The sequence below is a fragment of the Physella acuta genome, unplaced genomic scaffold (genome assembly GCF_028476545.2).
Source record: "Physella acuta isolate Inbredline_101_S28 unplaced genomic scaffold, ASM2847654v3 ptg001058l, whole genome shotgun sequence".
Lineage (NCBI taxonomy): Eukaryota > Metazoa > Mollusca > Gastropoda > Physidae > Physella > Physella acuta.
In genome coordinates, this window is record NW_026732575.1 from 50,973 (window position 1) to 73,264 (window position 22,292).

At 39.7% G+C, this 22,292-nt stretch overlaps 1 protein-coding gene across 4 annotated transcripts in view; it reads left to right on the forward strand.

The window, feature by feature from the left end:
- Positions 1 to 22,292, forward strand: part of LOC131955186 (solute carrier organic anion transporter family member 5A1) — a 79,569-nt gene that overhangs the window by 35,422 nt on the left and 21,855 nt on the right. For all 4 annotated transcript variants that reach the window (XM_059319202.1, XM_059319205.1, XM_059319203.1 and 1 more), the window contains exons 3-5: positions 16,667 to 17,405; positions 19,111 to 19,538; positions 21,543 to 21,860. In XM_059319202.1, the coding sequence (XP_059175185.1) occupies positions 16,927 to 17,405; positions 19,111 to 19,538; positions 21,543 to 21,860 (1,225 nt within the window). In that variant the 5' untranslated portion in view covers positions 16,667 to 16,926. The remainder of the gene's footprint in view (positions 1 to 16,666; positions 17,406 to 19,110; positions 19,539 to 21,542; positions 21,861 to 22,292) is intronic.

Consider the following 22,292-nt stretch of genomic DNA (forward strand, 5'->3'; position numbering starts at 1 on the left):
TTTTGTTATCTAGGTTCTATATCTAGATATAGTAGGATTACTCACTAACTTGGAGGCGTGGTCGGCTGCTAACAACAATATGGCGTACGGACCGGACGCATGTCTGCCGACCATTTTTAGGCCATGTTTACCACGAGCAAAATGGCGGGTGTTCACATTATTTAAACATGGTATAGGTGGCCAGGGCTAGATATGCCAGAAAAGCATTTTAAAATTTGCTTTGGAGAATGAAGGCTAAATTTTAAAGTCAGTGTCATAAACATTAATAGAACTTTTTTTTTTTTTACGTTTTCAATTATTTTTTCTTAAGCCCTATATGTGAATGATAAGGTTGACTATCAGGACCTCGCGGGGCACAGGGCAGGTGAAGTAGGGTTCATCTGTTTCTTTGTCCTAAGCAAATGAAGGGATAGTGTGGTCAGAGACATGCTCGGCTGGAATCGTTTTTGTTGTCTGAGACTTGGCGGGACACTGGGCAGGTGAAGTAGAGTTTAGTAGGTCACCTGTGACGTCAGTATATGAAGGGATAGTCCGAAATCGTTGTTTTCGGTGTTTTTAAAAGATAAAAAAACATATTTTTGAATGTGGGGTCTGTTTTTTGTGACGATAAGTGACACTGCAGTAGCGTAGCGAGGAGGGGGGGGGGGCGGGAGGGGAGGGGAGTCGGGGGGGGGGGGGAAGGGGGGCGGGGGGGGGGGGGACATGTTGGGGCGGCAAAATGGTTTGGAAAAATAAATTGAAAGGTTGAGGGGGGTTCAAATGGAAAGTTTGAGTGGGGGGGGGGGGGGGGTTGAAAATCGAAATCTTGGGGGGGGGGGGGGGGGTTCAAATCGAAAAGTTTGTCCCCGGGCGCCGGGAAGGGTCGCTATGCCTCTGAGTGACAGACGTGATGTTTTTTGATGGATGACCCCCGAAGCCCACAGTTATCCAACGGATGACGGGTAGTCTAGTTTGTACTGAAAGTCGCCAGTGCTCGCCACGATTCCTGCGCTGAATAGTTTCTTGTATTACTATAAGAGTTTGGCAAACTTGAGGTTGTATTGATTTATACCATGGGCTGTGGTTTTTATGCTTTGTCGTATATTTTTTATTAGTGTCCCTTTCCTGGGTTTTATAGGCAAGAAAGTGGGTGCGTTACTATCAGTGTGTCTGTTTATTTGAGGAAGAGTATTCCCCAAGGTGGTAGAGCACTCGAATGCTAACCTGAAAGTTTCGTGTTGGGGTCCCGGGTACGAGTCCATAAGACTTCTCAGAGTCCACCCAGCTGTGATGGGTACCTGACTTACATAAAGGCAAGTAAAGACGACTGGGCACGGTGTTGAACATACTATGCTTTTATGCCAAAGTCAGTAAACACATGACCTCTGCTTAACCTGCCCCTGTCAGATCCAAAATGGTACTTTGCTGTATTGGTTGTTGACACGCTGCATGTCTTCATAGAAACTACCATAGGGTTTTCACTGTTACACATTAAGGAAAGCATGTTCCCATTTAAACTTAACCATCCATTTGGTAGGTAAGTAGGGTTCATGTTTCTTGACCTCGGCATATGAAGGGATGGTGTTGTCAGCTCTATGCCTAGCCGTCTTTATGCTAACAAAATATTAATTAGCAATATATATATGCTAGCAATATATTAATATAATATATTTTCAAAACTGATGCCACTACTTTTAAAGATATCCTCTGTTCTAGCACCAAAGGCTTTGATCTTTACACTACTTTAATATACTCTAGCTCCAAATATAACAAACATGACCTCTTTTACTCGACTATCTTCTTTAGATTTTTCAATCACGGGAAGCTTTTAAGTAAAAAGAACCACATCTCGCTGTAATTTGCCGTGTTTCTTTTCCCCCAAGTTTTGATGTTAATTTACTTTTTTAATAAAAACGCCTCGATAATTGAATGTTTATTTTTAGATCCATCCCAGATTATCTAGAAATAGGCGTCTGTTGATGGAGGCCGATAACAGACTAAACTGTTTACAGCTTGTTAGCTTGTTTATGAATATATTTTACTTAAGGTTGCTTTAATGGCAACTCCAGGACAGGAAGACAGACATTTGTTGTTTTGTTTCTGTGATTGACTTCATCATCGTCTAGCGTTTAGATCTTGAGTGATTCTCCAGAGCTTGATATCAGTACTATTATTATTCATAAATAGAACGACCGTTTTTTTTTTAAATTTATGATTTTCATTGATTTAAAGCTGTCATTAACTCGCCTCACAGCTTCCCTAGTTAGCTCATCTTTCTGTCTGTTAAATATCGATCTCATTTAGTGACTTCTTAATACTACTGTTTCATTTCATCAAAGTAACCGATCTCCATGTCTTCCATAGTACTTCATCTCTCTGTCTTATAGCAGTCTATCAAATACCCATAACCGTCTACCAAATACCCCAAACGGTCTACCAAATATCCCTAACAGTTTTCTCAATACCATTAGTAGTCTGGAAAATACCCCTGACCATCTACCCTTTAGCCATCGCGGTCTACCCAGTACCCCAATGAAAATCTACCCAGTACCCCAATGAAAATCTACCCAGTACCCCGCTGAAACTCTACCAGTACCCCACTGTAAATCTACCCAGTACCCCAATGAAAATCTACCCAGTACCCCGCTGAAACTTTACCAGTACCCCACTGTAAATCTACCCAGTATAGTCGTCCCATAACCCCAATATTCCAAGATGTTTCCATGTTGCACACCCACCCACCTCCACCACTATCGACATAAAATTGTAAGGCTCACATTACTTTTAACCGGCTAGAATTTTCGCGTTTCCTGCGATTTTTGTTTCCACGCTTGTCGATTTTTATCTCCGCGTCAACCCCTACCACCAGGGTCCTCATTCACCCAACAATAACGTGGGGCAGGGAAATGTAAAAATGTGGCGTGAAGCGTGAGACCGTTATGTGTGTGAGTGTGGGGGGGGGGGGGGGGGGGGGGCGTGTGAACCAATTTGAGATCGCTGCGAGGGGAGGAATTATTGAACAAGGCCGGGAGAGAATCCTTCCACTTGGGATGTAACGGGGAGATAATCGATGATGTGATTTCTGGCGTTTATTGTCTTTATCAAAGGGGGTGTGTTTTTACGGCTGGGCACCCCCTGATCAATCTGAGCCCCGTACGCTGTGGTTTTAGAAAAGACAATTTGAGTGTTGGATACTAGGGACAAGTTCATTGCTTTTTTGTACCCACATTCGTGCATTGAACATTTTATTTTTTTCAATTATAGACACATCTTCCACTTCTCTTTGTACGTGCTGTCTTCAAGGTTTGCTCTCGTGGAACCTGATCTACAAGGGCACGATATTTGGACGTTTCCTGCAGACACTCACCCAGGCTCTCGGCGAGCACTTGTGAATCTCAGACACTCATGTTAGTCGTTAAGCATACCCGCTTTATCAGATCAATACTTGCTGAACTCATCGCTTCCTGAGCTCAATACTTGCTGAGTTTAACGCTTTCTTCTCAATACTTGCTCAAGTTAACGCTTCCTGAGCTCAATACTTGCTCAAGTTAACGCTTTCTTCTCAATACTTGCTCAAGTTAACGCTTCCTTCTCAATACTTGCTCAGGTTAACGCTTCCTGAGCTCAATACTTGCTCAAGTTAACGCTTCCTTCTCAATACTTGCGTAAGTTAACGCTTCCTTCTCAATACTTGCTCAAGTTAACGCTTCCTGAGCTCAATACTTGCTCAAGTTAACGCTTTCTTCTCAATACTTGCTCAAGTTAACGCTTCCTGAGCTCAATACTTGCTCAAGTTAACGCTTCCTGAGCTCAATACTTGCTCAAGTTAACGCTTCCTGAGCTCAATACTTGCTCAAGTTAACGCTTCCTGATCTCAATACTTGCTCAAGTTAACGCTTCCTGAGCTCAATACTTGCTCAAGTTAACGCTTCCTGAGCTCAATACTTGCTCAAGTTAACGCTTCCTTCTCAATACTTGCTCAAGTTAACGCTTCCTGAGCTCAATACTTGCTCAAGTTAACGCTTCCTGAGCTCAATACTTGCTCAAGTTAACGCTTCCTTCTCAATACTTGCTCACGTTAACGCTTCCTTCTCAATACTTGCTCAAGTTAACGCTTCCTTCTCAATACTTGCTGAGCTTAACGCTTCCTTCTCGCATTCATTGCTAAGCTTAAAGCTTCCTTCTATCAATGCTTGCTTTGCTTAATGCTTCCTTCTATCAATACTTGCTTAGCTTAACGCCTACTCTCAATACACGGTGAGCTTAATGCTTCCTTCTATTAATACCTGCTTAACTTAAAGCTTCCTTCTATTAATACTTGCTTAACTTAACACTTACGGAGCTCAATACTTTCTGTGCTCAAAACATTTTGAATTCGAAATTTGACAAGCTTACAATTTCTAACTCCTATCACTAATTACCACGATCACTGTGTTACATGAGATGTGTGTGTTAAAGCCCCACTCTTCTCACAATAACACATTGTTCTATTCGATAGTAACCTCAGTACTGAACCAGATCTGAGTGTTTGTTTTGTTCATTCTGTGAATACATTTCTACATTACATTTGTTTTAGCTTACGATGTGGCCATCAGACCTGTAACAATAGTAATAATTACCGTCCTGATTAGTGTCTACATGTAGATACACGAGCAGTCAGGCGCAGACCTCGTTATTTACATAGATTGAATAACCGTCTGGTAAAATGAGAAGATCCTAATTCAAAGAAATAAAATAAAAAAATGAAAACCGCCCTGTTTAGTCCAATCGATACACTGATAGAAATTAAAATACAATTCTAGTTAATTTAAACAAAAAAAAAATGAAAAATAAAAAAAACCCACCTTTTCATTTCACTAGTGCACTTGAAATGTTGTATGGTAATTGATTTTTAAATTTAAAAAAATATTATTGCGTTGGTTTTATCTTAATGATATAATTAACGCAAATGTCACAACAGTTGGAACGCCGTCTTTATGATCGATTTTTACTTCGTTTTTTTTTCCATCTTTATATAATTCTCCTCTCGTTATATCACGTTTGTTTCCCGCTACCCTTTTTTGTATGCTTTTTAAATATATTTTGGATAAGTCAAAGGTTTAACCTTATTGTTCAATTCAGTGTTAGGCTAAAGGATATATCTTGAGTTTTGGAAAGAGCAGGATAACTGTTTGTTTCTGTGGTTAGCAAAGTTTATAGAGCTGAAGTACATCTAGAGATATCTAGCAAGTAGCTTAGTTTTGGTATGACTGAGACACGTTAGACTATTAATCCCTTCAGTCTAGAGTTCAGATCATATACTCGCATCCTAGGACGTCCCTGAGTCCACTCAGTTCTAATGGGTACCTGATGCTCGTTAGGGAAGGTAAAGACGGTGGACCATAGAGCACTATCCCGTCATCTACTTCCTTTGCCCAGCTAACTTTTGAGGTCAGAAATGGTAGCTTTAGTTTTACGACCAAGACAAAAGTTCAAAGTTTCGCTTAAAGTCACAACTTTATATTTACGCCCAAGACAAAAGTTCAAAGGTTAGCTTTAAGTCACAACTTTATATTTACGTCCAAAACAAAAGTTCAAGGTTTCGCTTTACGAATAGAACTTTGAGCTTTACAGAAGCGGCGATATTGTTTCTTAAATCGGAAGCCATTTCATAAATTATTTCTGCTGGGGAACTTTAATGAAACTGAGATTGAAGCTATTTTATGCTTTTAAAATAACTGCCCGAGCTATAGATTAAAACAGTTAATTAACGTACTTTAAAATCCACATTTCGAGTGACTCTTTTTTATAGCCAATAAACGTGTCGTGGGCAAGTCCCTAGTGTAACGACCCAATCGCCCCCCCCCTACCCCCAGGCCAGTTTGATCCTGCAATTTGCTGGAATGTTCCAACTTTTACGCAGCTGTGACCTAACTGGCAAGATAGCATTGTGCACGGTGAGGGGAATGTTTATTTATCAGAGCAGTTTCAATTTTCTTTTAAAAGGTTTTGTCATGCATTGAGGCCTGAAGCCCCTTGCTCCTGGAGGTATTCGGGGATTGTAAACACAAAAAAATAAATAAATTAGCAGATGGTTTGTGTCAAGCCGGAGAATGGCGAAAAGCTGTTTACAAAAAATAAAAAAATAAAAAAAGCAAAACCCATTTTCGTGTGTGTGTATTTTGGTTTAAATCCAATTTGTAATTTTCACAAAGTTTATTTAACGTTAAAAAAACAACAACACAAGCCATAGACTCGCATAGACTGATCATTTTTCTTAAACAAATCTCCAAAATTTCACTTCGCAATGTATAAATTATCATAATATCGAACGTACAGCTTTATCAAGATTTAAAGCTGTTAGATTATTTTTTTGCTAGAAATTGCCTTGAAATCTTCAAGCGATGTTTAATTCCAAAGGGATATTTTTTTGTGTCTTTGTTTTTGTGTTAATGCGTTTCTTTTTATTCTATTTAAATAATATTGCTCCTACAAACTAAATTTAAAAAAAAAAATTAACGTAGCAGCTTAAAAAATATTTGCCATTAAAGTATTTAAAAAATTGATTCTTTAATGAATAATGTAATATTTTTAACCAAATGACATTGTACTGATGAAAATTGTATTTGATGTGGCTTTGCTTAGAGAAGGGTTTGCTCAGCGAGAACTATGGGTAAATACAACTTGTCTGAATTGTAGAATAATAGAACTTAGGGTTATTTTGTACAAGTTAAAGTTTCATTTTTAAGTATACATATATAAAGTCAATAAGCTACCCTTGTTTATGTGGAATGGATTCAGTAATGCATTTTAGTTGAGAAATTCACAATTTATAAAATCGCGCGCTTAGGATGTTAACAACGTAGATTAGCAACTGCTGATTGTTATAATTAAGCTGATTAAGCATTTTTCTATAGGGATCTTTACCCATATGTCGTCAGTTGTAGAAAGAGCTGTAAGTGTGTCATCATCATGATTCCTGTGGACCACACCTTTCCATAAAACTCGGTTTTGGGCAATTCCTTCAAATTGGGTCCACGACATTCCGGCTGCTTCTGCTTCACTGACACCTGATTTTTTTCCACGTTTGTTTTGTCCTGCCTGCCTTGGGGATTCCAATCTAGTGCCTGTCTGGTGATGTTGGTTATGTAAGTTAGCAAGGATCGTATATAAATGCATTATTACTTTACCGTAGCACTTTCGTATCCAAAGAGTCATTTGTCTTCACCCACACGTTAAAGACATCCACAGAAGGCTTCCTACAGTTAAAACATTTGCAGCACTACTCATCATAGTCGGATCTCGTTCTAGGTCAGGGGCTGTACTCTGAATCAGGCACCATAACAATGGTTTAAACAAGAGATAAGTCTGCGTCACCAATGTGATACACATTCTATAACATTGGGACGTGGCACTGAATTTTTAGACTGTCGCGCGTACATCGATTTAGTTTTTTTATCAACTCTGAAGGCTAGAGAACGCTTTCCTCAGGATGTTTTTCCCAGTTTCTTTATCGGCGTTTTCTGCTATGTTTATGCTTCGCCGTGTTTGATATTTACTCGTCAATAAATAATTCAGTTTTTAGATTATTTAACGTTTCATCTCTTTAAATTCTGTTATTTGCTGTGTTTACGTTTTATCTCTGTAAATTTTATTTGCTATGTTTACGTTTTATTTGTGTAAATTCTGTTATTTTCTATGTTTGTTATATCTTGTGTAAATTCTGTTATTTACTATGTTTGTCTAGTTCAATGTTGGGTTAACCTTAGCACATCAAAGCGGGTTTCGTTATTTATTTCTGCATCAATCCGTGTAGAATGATTGAAGTGAAAATGTGTGCTCTCTAAACGATTCAAACAATTTTTAAAAATATGCTAATGATGCAATATTTTATGTTCTGTAAACCTATACTTCAATTTTTTTTATTTTTTACTTCAAATTTTTGGTCATTTTTTCTTTTCTTTTTCGAATGTCTTTACTTTAAACATTAACTTTAGTTTTTTTCGTGCGCTAGAATATATTGTGATACAATCGAATCCCAAAGCTTTCTCGCCCTGTACAATTCAATCTATCGTTTGGTACCAATCTCCTTCAAGTCTGCCTTATAAAACTCTGGAACATTTCGTGCCGTTTACTCGCGGCCTCACAGCTATTAAATCAACCGTCTTGGCGTGCCGAGACCAACCCGAGTGCAATATGTCGCATCGGATCTGGGCATGGGTGAGCATACATTTTGGATGGCATGGGCTAAAAATAGAACGGCAATCAGGACTTTAAGCCTAAGTTAAGATTTGGATGACGTCATCGGGTTCGGGCCTGAATCGACAGGGTGATAGGTAATTCATTAACTTTGTGAGTTTTAGTATGGCAGAGTTGGGGTTTTATTACTAATTAACGGTCATGGATTACCTTTAGTTTATTACTAATTAACGGCCATAGATTACCTTAAATCTTACCTTAGCCTCTGAATAAAATAGAATCGTATTTCATTAACAGTTCACAATGGTTAATTCAATGGATATTATTTTGCAGTAAATGTTTTTGTTACCGATGTCCAGTATCATTTTGTTTTATTACCTGTATTTTGTGTCCATTTAATAAGGTAGTTTTAGGACATTATTCCACTATTGCAGCTACTAATTGCACCAAGATCTTCCCAGTGTTATGTAACATGTATAAATTACATGATAATGCTTATATAACATAGTCGGATCAAATAGCCTGATCACCTGTAGCGCTACAACAAGGCGGGGGCGTGGAGTAAATCCAGACTGAAATCTGAGTTAACGGTCTTAATGGCGCATAACATTTTGACACGTAAAACTTCATTGTGTTAGAGGAAATCCCGTTCAACCATACAACTAAGAACAAAGAAGAAAAATCAGCTCCAATAGGGTAACTTCCCCCTCCCCCTTCCATAAGTCACCTGTGATAGTAAAACCTATTATATAGACCACTTCTCCGCAGGAGTACATTGACCCAGCCTCAGGTAAAGAAACCCACTCTACCCTGTTTACATGAGCACCACAAACATTCGTTCTGCATCCTATCTGACGTTATCTAACTAGTTCACTCTATCGCTTACACTCTGCTAGATTTTACAGCGCTAACCCTAATATGGTTGTTGTTATGTAGTTGAGTACTTTCAGTGAATATTTGTGTTCCCTCAGTATAGTTTAGACCGTACCAGATTTGAAAGCGTTATCTGAATATAATTTGTTTTTGTGTACTTGAGTACTTTCATTGAATATTAGTGTTGTGTAGTTGGGTACTTTCAGTGAACATTAGTGTTGTGTAGTTGAGTACATCTTAGTGAACATTAGTGTTGTGTAGTTGGGTACATCCTATGGAACATTTGTGTTGTGTAGTTGAGCACTTTCAGTGAATATTTGTGTTGTGTAGTTGAGTACTTTCAGTGAACATTAGTGTTGTGTAGTTGAGTACATCTTAGTGAACATTTGTGTTGTGTAGTTGAGCACTTTCAGTGAATATTTGTGTTGTGTAGTTGAGTACATCTTAGTGAACATTAGTGTTGTGTAGTTGGGTACATCCTATGGAACATTTGTGTTGTGTAGTTGAGTACCTTTAGTGAATATTTGTGTCGCCTCCGTATAATTTACAACCAGACTTCAAGGCACTATCCTAATGTGGTTGTAGTTGTGTAGTTGAGTACAATATGAGATAACACACTGTAGTGTTTACTATATCGCTTACACCGAGCTAGACTTAATAAATCTATTGGTTGTTGTTGTGTAATTGAGCACTTGAGTTTACACACTGTAAGGTTGACGGTATCACCTACGCCCCATATGACTTTTTAGCGCCAACTTAATATATCTATTAGTTGTTGTTGTTGTGTAGTTGAGTACTTTCGTAGTTAATCCACAGTCAGGTCCACTGTATCCCACCTGCCTTACACGTGTATTGCTATATTGTTCAGTACCTTCCTTACTATGACACTGAGTAACACACACTGTGTCGACACGCCCATTCAGTGAGTATATGTGTACTTTACTTTTGATCTAATAATACACCAAGCGCACTCTCCCTGCCTTGTGTGTTGTAGTAACTCATCCCATTTGCTATGAATGTAAATGTTGGCCGAGGTAATGGGAAGAAAGCGATGAACTTGGCCTAATTTGGACACTTGACCCAACCTGGTCTTAGAATGTCAACTATATTTAGACCAGCATATAAACATTTACTGATTGTTTGCTATTCCAGTTATTTATTCATAATATATATATATATATATATATATATATATATATATATATATATATATATATATATATATATGGTTAAGTGTGCAATTTGTAGCTGCGAAATGTTATAATGTGATCATCTGTCTCCACGAACACTTGTTTAAAAAAAATGTCCCGTTGATGGCACGCCTTAATTACTCACCGTCGACTCAGAGCGTAGATCGATTCGAGTGCTGAACTGGAGAACGACGCTGAACCTGAATCTATTTTTACGTTGACACTACGGCGGTAGTCATGTTAATTCTGGGTGTATGAATTACTACCAAATGATGTGTAGATTATGGACCAGGTGTATGTAAAGTATGAATTGGTAAGATAGGTTTCGTTTAAGCTTTTAAAGATGATGTGAATAGTCGAGTTGGTTTCCAGAAGACAGTTACTTACTTAATCCTCGTCACTCCCTGTGGACTATAGGACAGCCACAAATCTTCGCCATTCCACTCTGTCTTGGGCGAGCCACTTTAATTCATGCCAGGTCTTGCCAGTAGCCTGCACGTCTTCTTCCATCTCCCCCCTCCATGTTCCAGAAGACAAAGCCACCTTTATTTTAACCATATGATATGATGCTCATCACAGTCAAGTAACCAACTAGTTACTCTTTTTAAATGCTTATCCTGGGTCTTTATAAAAGAAAATGTTATAAAAGAATACCATTGTTTTCGTAAACGCTGGGAAAGTAATCTCAATAGTTATTTATGTATTAAAGTTTGCTTTATATATTTAATTTGTGTCAAAGCAATTATTAGACAAACAATATAAAAAATAACGGGCAATTTTTTTTTTATTTTAATGTATTTTCTTTTGTTACGCACACCGTTAGCTGTTAAGAAGAACGGAAACAAGGGGACATAATTCATAATGAATTGCTAACTATAAATAATCAGCGTCACTATAAAGAAGGCGGTATCGTATTTCGAGATGATGCGTGTAGGCTAGGTTTTTGCGTGATACACCTTTACACTATCTACGTTGCCTGGAGGTGGGAATGGGGAGTCATGTCTCGTTGGATTGGCTAGTTTACACAGTGTCTAAACAAGCCTTGACATTGTCCTAAATTCAGTCCTCGTTTAACGACTTTACTTGTTTATTTAAAATGCCGCGCATTATGTAAGGTTGTAAACCTATCCCGTGTTGGATAATGATTTGTTGATGTTGTAGCATGCCGGGATAAGGTAGACAGAGTAAACAGATGGAGGTTTTGGGGTGATGTGGTCATGTTATATCTGGGCGGCTGTTGTAAATCTACCGCAGTTTGCGTCCACGTTTTGGGTCGCTTTAAATATTGGTCTTAATGTAAAGTAAATTACAATTTCGCTTTGACGATAAGTAGTTGACATGGGGTTTATATTTCCTTTAGAGAACGGAGATTGTAAAGTACTATATCGGCCGCTGACACTTGTTACAGAAATCCGATAGAACAAGAGGTCGGCGGTTGCTAAACCGAAAAGTCTCGAGTTCGAACCCTCGGGCAGATGAGGCTCGAAAGCTGGGGAGACAACTCTTCTAGGAGAGACAACTCCAAAATCAAACAACTGCTGGCTTGTAGTTTGTTCTTTGTTGGCCAAAGGCTATGGAAGCAAATACAAAAAGAAAAGCAGGCTGAAATCGGAGTCAATGGCCTATATGGCGCATAACAAGTTGACACGTAATACTTAATTGTGTTGGAGGGAATCTCTTCCAACACTAAAATTAAGAACCAAAAGCACCAAAAACAGGACAGATGGATCTAGTGGTAGAGCGTGCTTTTACTCGCTCACGATTTGCTGGCTGCGGTCAGTAAACTCGCCTAGAACTAACCACCTTAAGTGGACGAGTAGAATACACTGTCACGAATTCCCTTGTTGTACTTATTTGCTCTCTTAACATTCCAGACTTTATAAAAAGAAACAGTTAAATATAATGTAACTCATCATAGCAATACTAGTGTTGATACCAACATACAACTCACTAAAGAATGACCAGTGTTCAAACTACTTTGTATGGTAGAATTTATGTTTGTTCTTTTTCACGAAGGATACACTGAATGACGTGCCATTTAACCCATTTAAAGGCCCCACGGGCTAGCGATGTTTGGACGATGTTCTAATTACGGGAACATCCGATTAAACCACGGACGTTTGTCCGGCACATGCGCAGTTCCATGCACGATCATGGCAACACAATGAGTAAACAAATTAGACACGTTGATGCGATTTCCGGGAGTAACATAGCGCTCATGCATTTTTGTCTGTGGTATCTGTTACATGATTCTTGACTTTTGTGTCAGCCATATCTGGTATCTGTTACATGATTCTTGACTTTTGTGTCAGTCAAAATGTCTGGTATCTGTTACATGATTCTTGACTTTTGTGTCAGCCATATCTGGTATCTGTTACATGATTCTTGACTTTTGTGTCAGCCATATCTGGTATCTGTTACATGATTCTTGACTTTTGTGTCAGCCATATCTGGTATCTGTTACATGATTCTTGACTTTTGTGTCAGCCATATCTGGTATCTGTTACATGATTCTTGACTTTTGTGTCAGTCAAAATGTCTGGTATCTGTTACATGATTCTTGACTTTTGTGTCAGTCAAAATGTCTGGTATCTGTTACATGATTCTTGACTTTTGTGTCAGTCAAAATGTCTGGTATCTGTTACATGATTCCTGACTTTTGTGTCAGCCTTCATGTCTGTATCTGTTACATGATTCCTGACTTTTGTGTCGGCCTTCATGACTGGTATCTGTTACATGATTCTTGACTTATTTGTCAGTCCACATGTCTGACATCGGTTACATGATAGGCTGACTGAAATTTTTTTTTCTCTAATTTCGATGGAATAAACTCTACCAAATCTCGTTGTAATATCTGTGGATTATTATCACAATAAATCTATTGACACTTGTAATTTATCCATACGGAATACCTGTAAGCATATTAGACCGGCTGGTTTATGTATACATTTTCTATAAAAGTTATATATTTTTCCACTCTATGTAATGCATGAAACTTTTCACACTGCTAGAAATGCTCATGCTTTCTTGCGGTCAATTACTAACAAGATGTCTGGATCCAGTACCATTGAATACACATTATGGGACTTAAAACAACATTTATTTACATATAGAGTAAAACAGTTCTTCTGTATAGAACAGAGACATCGAGAAACTTTTTTTTTAGCAAATCAAGTACACATACGGGGACTTTTAACACATGCATTAGCAGTTTGCCTCGCATCTCATTTCCTCAACGCCATTACCAACGAAGAAGTATTGCAGCGAATATATTCGATCCTGCAGAAGACAATAGCTTCTAAAAAGAACGGTGACTGATTGGCTACACATTACGGAAGCAGGAGACGAGCATATCGAGACGAGCCCACAGCCTGGATCTCCAGTACAGATCATGAAAAATGTGTCTTGATAACACAAGAAAGATTGGTTACAACTGGGGGTAGTTTGGAAAACAAGCCGATGGTCTAGTGGTCTGGGGATCTCTTAAAAGTTGTGTGGAAAATATTGTTCGCGGCTATGTCGCGTATAAGAACAATACAATCCTTTCTCACGTTTATTTCTTTCCTAGTTCACTAGACTTAGAACACGTACACTAATTATATACTACAGTCAAGCAATCTCCCGTTTATTCAAGTCTTGGTATCCTAGTTGGGTACACATACACTCAGAGGAGTAGCGAGGGGGGACTGGGGGGGGGGGGGCGACGACATATGTCCCCGGGCGCCGACCTTATGGGGCGCCAAAATGGGTTGGAAAAAAAATTGAAAGTTTAAGGGGGGTGCAAATCGAAAATATGAGGGGGGGGGGGGTGGGGTGTGGGTACAAATCGAAAGTTTTAAGGGGGGTGCAAATCGAAAGTTTGTCCCCGGGGCCAGGTAGGGTCGCTACGCCTCTTCGTACACTAATACTACATTCAAGCAATCTTCCGTTTATTTCAGCCTTGTTTTACTAGACTGGGTACACGTATACTTATACTAGTCTAGTAATCTCCCGTTTATTCCAGCCTTGGTTCTCTGTACTGGGTATGGGTACATTTATTTATACGATAGTCGAGTTATCTTCCCGCATCCAATCACGTAACAAATATCGTATATTTTCTTCCTTTGATATGATATTTAAAAAAAAACTCCCCATACCCATAATGGGATTTTATTGAAGGTCTTCCTTCGCAATACAAAGCTTAATCCCTTTCTTGACACTTTAAGGTATCCCTTCAGATTCTTTGAACATTATCATAAGAGGATTGTATTATAAAATATCTCCACGGATACTCATCTTCAAACTATCATCTGTAGGCTCCTTTCTTGTAACAGTTAAAAAGAAAAATCAATAACTTTAACTGGTTAGATATTCCAGTTCTGCCATATGTTCAGCACAATTACTGTCATCCAATGGCGTAGGCAGGGGGGGGGGTGTTAGGGGGGGTCATAACCCCCCATAGACCCCTCGGTATATATATATATAAAGTATGAGGGGGTGTGCAAATCGAAAGTTTGAGGGGGGGGGTGCAAATCGAAAGTTTGTCCCCGGGTAAAAATTGGAAACCCCCCCCCCCCCCTCTTGAGACGATCCTGGCTACGCCACTGCTGTCATCTCCTTGTTCAAAAAATAAATAAATAACCCGTATTTTATATTTGATTTGTCTGGTTTGTTTGAAATGATACGTCTGGAAGAAAAGAGATGATGTGGTGTTTTTGTGTGTGTGTGTTGAGCTTTGAAATCGAGATCTTCAGTCACGACACTTGTGAAATCCAGTCATGCAAAAAGTCGTGTGTTAGGTGAGTCATCTCCCTTTATGTGCCGGTCGGATGGTACTTTCACCGGAAGTTCTTTCGTGACGGGGTCGTTTAGCACAGAAGATGGTGTATTGTGTGATGGCGGGTATGAAGGGAGTGGGGGCGGCTGGTGGGATGTTGGTTGAGACTGTTTTATTATGAATTTTAACAGGCTATTGATGCGTGTGGTAATAGTAAAGAGCTAAGTAGCCAGCTCGCACAAGAGTTGCTAAAAAGCCATTATCAAAAGGGTTGCTAAGTAGCCTATTGCCAATGGTTGCTAAGTAGCAGGTTGCACAAGGGTTGCTAAGTAGCCATTATAAGAAGGGTTGCTAAGTAGCCGATTGCACAAAGGCTGCTAAGTAGCCGTCATAAGAGCGGTTGCTAAGTAGCCATTATACCAAGGGTTGCTGAGTAGCCATTGCTAAGTGACCTATCGCTCAATGGCTGCTAAGTATCCAATAGCACAAGGGTTGTTAAATATGCATTACAACAAAAGGCTGCAACAAGGGCTGCTTACTAGCTTTATAAGACGGATTGCTAAGAGCCCACCAATATTGCTATTGTGCCCAAAATGCCCGTATAATCATGTACTATCTAACAAAAGAACGCCTCATGTAGTCATCAGCTCCGATTCTCTCGTACAACGCCCCCAAATCTTGGGTAGGACATTATCTGTATATTAGCAATCCTTGCGTATCTGAAGAGTCCTTTTGTCAGATTCCTCGCAGACACGCTTCCATCGGACATCACCATCACGCCCATTACCCCGAGCTTACAAGTGAACACGGACTGAATAAGTAAGCACTCGTCCCCCCTCCCCCTCACGTCATCAGTATATTTAGCATGGCCGAGGCAGATGAGCAATCGATGCCGGAGCGCTGGCCGTGCGGAAGATAATCAGCTGGCACGACGAGTCTAAGGGCGCACTTAGTGGGACTTGCTGATTTCCGCGGCTGCCAGATAAATGCGAGGAAGACTAGCTCGGGAAATTATTTTGTCAGTCTTGACTTGCCGGCTAAGAATATTTTTTTTTTATTCGGCTAAAGATTATGCAGTGAACTTAAGCTGAATTTCGACCCCCAGGCTTATATAATTAGTAATTTATTACCATTTGTAATAAACTCAGTAGCAATGTAAACGATGTTTGAATAGAATAAACATAATAAGGTTTGCAAATTTCTAATTTTGATTTTAAAATACCATAAATACCATTGTGTCACATACTCACTGTGTAAATAGCAAACTTTTTATAAAACAAGGTTGTGGTCTTGTGATTTGTCTAACTTAATTTAACGTTGGTTAGGTTAATTAATTGTTTCATTATTGGCTTTTGTATCGGCTGGAAACTAAAGCGCTATCACACGATTACAACCTTCATTAGGGGACCGCGCGACTCCAAAGTGTGGGGTGTGTGTAGTGTGAGAGGGCAGGGGGGGGGTACCACTCCTTACAGCCTGGTCAAACACCTCTTGACCTTTATTGTCTGTTTGTTGTGACAGCTTTCTTGTGCTAATGAAGGCATAATATTTGTATAGATTTATTTTTTTCTGGCATATTTCATGCTATGCCGGCGATTTTTTATTTACTAAAATGAATATTGATTGTCAAAATACTCAATGGGTTTATAGAAAGAATTGAAATTCTATTTTACTGTTTTCTATATTTCAGGTTCGCAAAAATGGTCTCTTAAAAGTCAGTATTCTACTCAAACAATTCTTTGAATCTGACAGATAACCATTTTTCTAGTTTCCCCAAAAAGAAGATGGTAGCTGACATGTTGATACCAAGGAAGATGTTTGTCAGAAGAACGTGTGTATTACAGCTAGCATTTTCTCTCTAGTCATGTGGATTTCTGTGATTGTAAACCTTAAGGTCAATTGATTACTAGCAGCATTGCTGGACGATTCAGTTTACGTCATCAAATCAAGATGGAGCATCAAAATAACACGGAGTTCGTCTCCATGTTGCCCTCGCCTGCTTATAGCGACACACCCGAAAGATACGCCTCATCCAAGGATACACGAAACCGGGTTATCCCGAACAGCTCCGGGGATTCCCGAGACGACGCGGAATACTTCGAGAGTCCGTCCGACCTTGAATCTCCGGGGAACATCAGCCAGGGTCAAGTCTCTTTAGGCGTGGTCAGCACCATCAGCGGTCAGTCCGACCACAGCCGGACCGCGCTGCTGAAGAAGGATCAGAAGGAGGTGGTGGTGGAGCAGCGGATGGGCATGTTCGAGGACGATGAGGAGGCGAACCAGTGCCGGTTGGGCAGCTTCAGTCCGCAGTGCTTTCAGGCCTGCGCCAACGTCAAGATGTTCGTCTTCTTCATGTGCGTGCTGCTCATTGTCGCCTCCGCCCTGACCACTGGCTATTTGAACAGTGTTATAACGACTATAGAGAAAAGGTAAACAGTTTTTTTTCTCATAAAAATCTATTTAAGTACCTGACAGTCATAGTGAAAAGGTACAAGTCTTTTGTCATTTAGTTTAATTCTCACAAAAATCTAGTTAAGTAGGCTTTCATAACAAGCATAGAAAAAAAGGTAAGCATTTTTTTTTATTCCAATAATAATATTATTCATTTCATAAAAACCATAAAGAAAAAGTTATCATTTTTTGTCTTTTAGTTTTATTCTCTAATTTTATTCTCAACAAAAATGGAGACAAGTTTAACATCTTCGTCTTTTTGTTTTATCTTGAAAATATGGTTCAAAAGTATTTTCATTACCGAGCAATTTCTAGAAACTTAAGAATTAATTGGAATAGTATAAAAAAATCAGGCTTCTTTTTAATGCTTAATACTCATAAAACAAGAAATGGAAACTGTGAGGGTGGGGGTGTTTTGATGATGGAATCACCCATCAGTTGTGATGGTACGAATGTTTTACGATGAATGAATGATGATGACAGAAATATCCAACACAGGTTCCAAGTTGAAAATCAAAATGTTCTTTATTCAAATGTATATAATCAATTTTCTACCTAACTAATCTACACTGTACTACTTCTATCTGACTGTCCATACCACATGCTACCTACTACTACGCACTCCCATGACCAATCCTAACACTAACTGTTCTCTACATTCTACGTCAGCTCCATTCTACAACCTAACACCTTCTGTCCTCTTCGCTAGCTACCTATCAACTGCCCTCCTATCTCTCTACTACTGACCCACGCCTCAGTGGTCAGCTGACCGTCCCACGTGACCGGTCAGTCCTGTGCGCCCATTGGCCTCTCTAACCAACCAACTAGGCCTATAGTCTGTTTCTGCTAACCTATATCTGCTAAACATGTCTGACGTAATCTTGCGTCATCACAGAAACCTTGACCATGGTTTGCTAAGAAAGTCATTTTACTTGTTAGTAAACTAACACGGTGTTTGAATCAGTTAATTTAATACAGGCAGTTCAGTATTTTGTGGTCACGTAACTACACAAAGTGGTTCCACTATGATAGTATTTTGGTTAAAGCCCCATATATCTTTGAATGAATTAGATTAAAATGGTTAAAATACATTATCAAATTTAGTAAGGTTTGTTATCTTTATGTTGATATTGAGATTTTACTCTGTCTGATTACCGATGTTATTTAAGAGTTAGTGTTCCTATTTAAATATTAGGCTGTCGGCATCATTATCAACATCTTTCCCGTTTGGCGCTCAAGACACATGGGGAAGATGAAGTAGAGTTCTCTTGTTTCTGCGACCTCGGCACGTAAGGGGATAGTGTAGTCAGCACTATGCCCAGCCGCATTTATTTCCCTAACTCGAGTCAGGTACCCATCAGAGCTTAAGTCCTATATACTCGAGTCCGAGATCCGAACTCGAGACTTTCAGTATATCAGTCGTGAACTTTATCATTCGACCACTTTGTCTCACAGACTGTTGCATACCGCTTAAATATTTCAATAATTATATTAAAAATTGCCAGGTGTTTGACCAATGTTAGGTTGGCCTCATAGTACATTGCCAAGTTGAATGAGTATAGCTTGTATGTTCATATTCATGATTAGTTTATATAAAAAGCTTTGATGTAAAAATTGTGTTAAATATAGTCTACATGTATTTAAACTTTTATTTAAAGCAATGTTTCTGAACTCTCTTTTCAGGTTTGAAATCGGCAGCTCTATATCCGGACTGATCGCCGCAGCGTACGAGTTCGGCAACTTGGTCGCGGTGATATTTGTGTCGTACCTAGGGGCGTCCCGGCACATTCCAAAGTGGATCGGGTTCGGGGTGCTCATCATGGGCACCGGCTCCCTTCTGTTCTCCCTGCCGCACATCCTCGCACCAAAGTACACCGTGAATTCGGGAATGTCCGAAAACCAAACAGAGGACGCCAATATTTGCCGCGCGCCCGGCGTGCAGGCGTACGACTCTGGGCTGTGTATACGGGAGAACTCTGGGAACTGGGGGTACGTCCTGGTGCTGGTGGCCGCACAGATCATGATCGGCACCGGGGGGACGCCCATCATGACGCTGGGGGTCACCTACGTGGACAACCATGTGGCGAAAGAAAAGTCTCCGGCGTATTTAGGTAGGGGCTGATTAATTCTTCATTTACATGTAATTTTATTTTTACGTTTTATGTCGTCATTGTTAAAAATAACTTTGTATTACTTTGTCTTTATCGGATGTCTTATACTGCTTTTAAAATAACCTTTTTGTTAATCGTAAAATGTTTCGGTTGGAGTTATATTAAAAATAATTATGTTCCCGTAATGGTTGATTGTTTTGAAGAAATTTTTAAATATTATAATTCCCCCCCCCCCCCCCCCCCACTCCCCCGCATTCTTTCAATAGTTATTTTTAATAGTTTCTTTCACTATCGATTTGCTGAATTTTATTGCTTGTAATAAACTAACTTATTATTTCCTTTTAATTCATCGCCTATCGATTATTTTGTGTGAGCACAGGCTTATAACCCTTAAACTATTTAGCTAAAGATGTTATTGGTAGCTTTGTTTTGTTTCAAAACCCTTTTAAAAATTTTACTTGCCCTGTGCAATTACTGTTAAATTTCGTAAAAAAAGAAAAAAAAACAAGAGCGAAAATGCGTAGCAACACGATAGTTAAGGTAATAAATTTTAGCAAACACATTAGTTCACAGTACGAGCAAAGATGTTTTACGGAACCTCCAATTACAAACTAGTTTTAATTTCATTCAGTTTTGTCGATGTCGGTAAACAAGCTGGTGCAATACAGCACGAAACCGCGACACCGCACCAAACCACGACACCGCACCAAACGACGACACATCACCAAACCACGACACATCACCAAACCACGACACATCACCAAACCACGACACATCACCAAACCACGATACACTATCACACCATGATACGCCATGATACACCATCACACCACGATACACCATGATACACCATCACACCATGATACACCATCACACCATGATACACCATTACACCATGAAACACCACTTCACAATACACCATCACACCATGATACACCATCACACCATGATACACAATCACACCATGATACACCATCACACCATGATACACCATTACACCACGATACACCATCACACCACAATACACCATCACACCATGAAACACCATCACACCTTGAAAGACCACTTCACAATACACCATCACACGATAATACACCATCACACCAAGATACACCATCACACCCTAATACACCATCACACCACGATACACCATCACACCAAGATACACCATCACACCCTAATACACCATCTTACCATAATGCACCATCACACCATGAAACCCCAGCGTATAATACACCAAAACTTAACTACATTGTATCACACATTTCCCCCACAACTTTCCCCCACTAGTCTGTATGTGTTACACATTGCTACACATGTGCTAGTTTTCTGCCAGCGGGTGTTTCTTTCTAGAACAGCTGACGTAAAGATCACGTGATGAAATACGTTGAAAATAAGGAAACAATACACGCTGGTTTTAGCTTACTAATGTAAATAAAACAGAAACATTTTTAACTCGGCAGAGGAAAATGTATAGTAATGCTACCTGAACATGTTTTAACGTTTGAGTGTTGCTGTGTGTAGAATATTGGAAGAACATAACGTGTTCGAGCTATTAAGTTTAAACATCTGTTTTTAGTACATTTACATTCTATTGTTATTTTAAGGGTTTGTTTTTGTTTATAATGGAAATTAATTAGAAGTTCAGAATTTGCCACCCACAAACCATTTTACACCATTTAATTTATTTGTCCCTTGCTATTTCAACTTGCATCCATTCCTCTAATTACATCATTTAATTTGTCCCTGACTATTTCAGCTTGTAATCACGCCCCTGTTTACGCTGTTTAACGCTGTTTAATTTATCTCTATTTCAGCATGTATCTACGCCCCTGTTTACACCATTTAATTTATCTCTATTTCAGCTAGTATCCACGCCCCTGTTTACTCTAATTTATCTCTCTTTCAGCATGTATCCACGACTCTGTTTACGCCGTGTATTTATCTCTACTTCAGCTTGTATTCACGCCCCTGTTTACACCATTTAATTTATCTCTATTTCAGCATGTATCCACGCCTCTGGAGCCCTGGGTCCCGTCCTGGGCTACGCCCTGGGCGCCCTGCTCCTGCAGTACTACGTGGACACGTTCTCCCACGACGTGCTCATCACCACCTCCAGCCCGCGGTGGATAGGGGCGTGGTGGGGCGGCTTCATCATTTGCGGCGTCCTGCTGCTCCTGCTGTCCCTGCCCTTCCTGGCCTACCCCCGGGTCCTGGTCAGGGAGAGGAGGAAGGTTCTGGAGACGAAGACCAAAGAGGCGCTGTTACAGAAGGCGGATGATGACGATATCAAAGCTAGCCAGTACGGCCGCTCTATCAAAGGTAGTAGCCCTATCCTTTTTATTTGAGAGTTTCCCTATTCGGACCTGGCTTTACATGGTTCAAAGGTAGTTGCCCTATCCTTTTTTTTGACGAGTTTCCCTATTTGGACCTGGCTTTACATCGTTCAAAGGTAGTAGCCCTAACCTTTCTTGATTCCTTTTTTATTTGACGAGTTTCCCTATTCGGACCTGGCTTTACATGGTTCAAAGGTAGTTGCCCTAACCTTTCTTGATTCCCGTTTTATTTGACGAGTTTCCCTTTTTGGACCTGGCTTCACATGGTGAAGTAGTGTTCACCTGGTTCTGTCACCTTGTCATGTGCCAAGCTGCCTTTAATTTCCTAACGAGAGTCAGGTACCCGTGAGGGCTGGATGGACTCAGAGACTTTTATTCCTACATCACATATAGCAGTAGCTTGTAATCTCTGTACAGC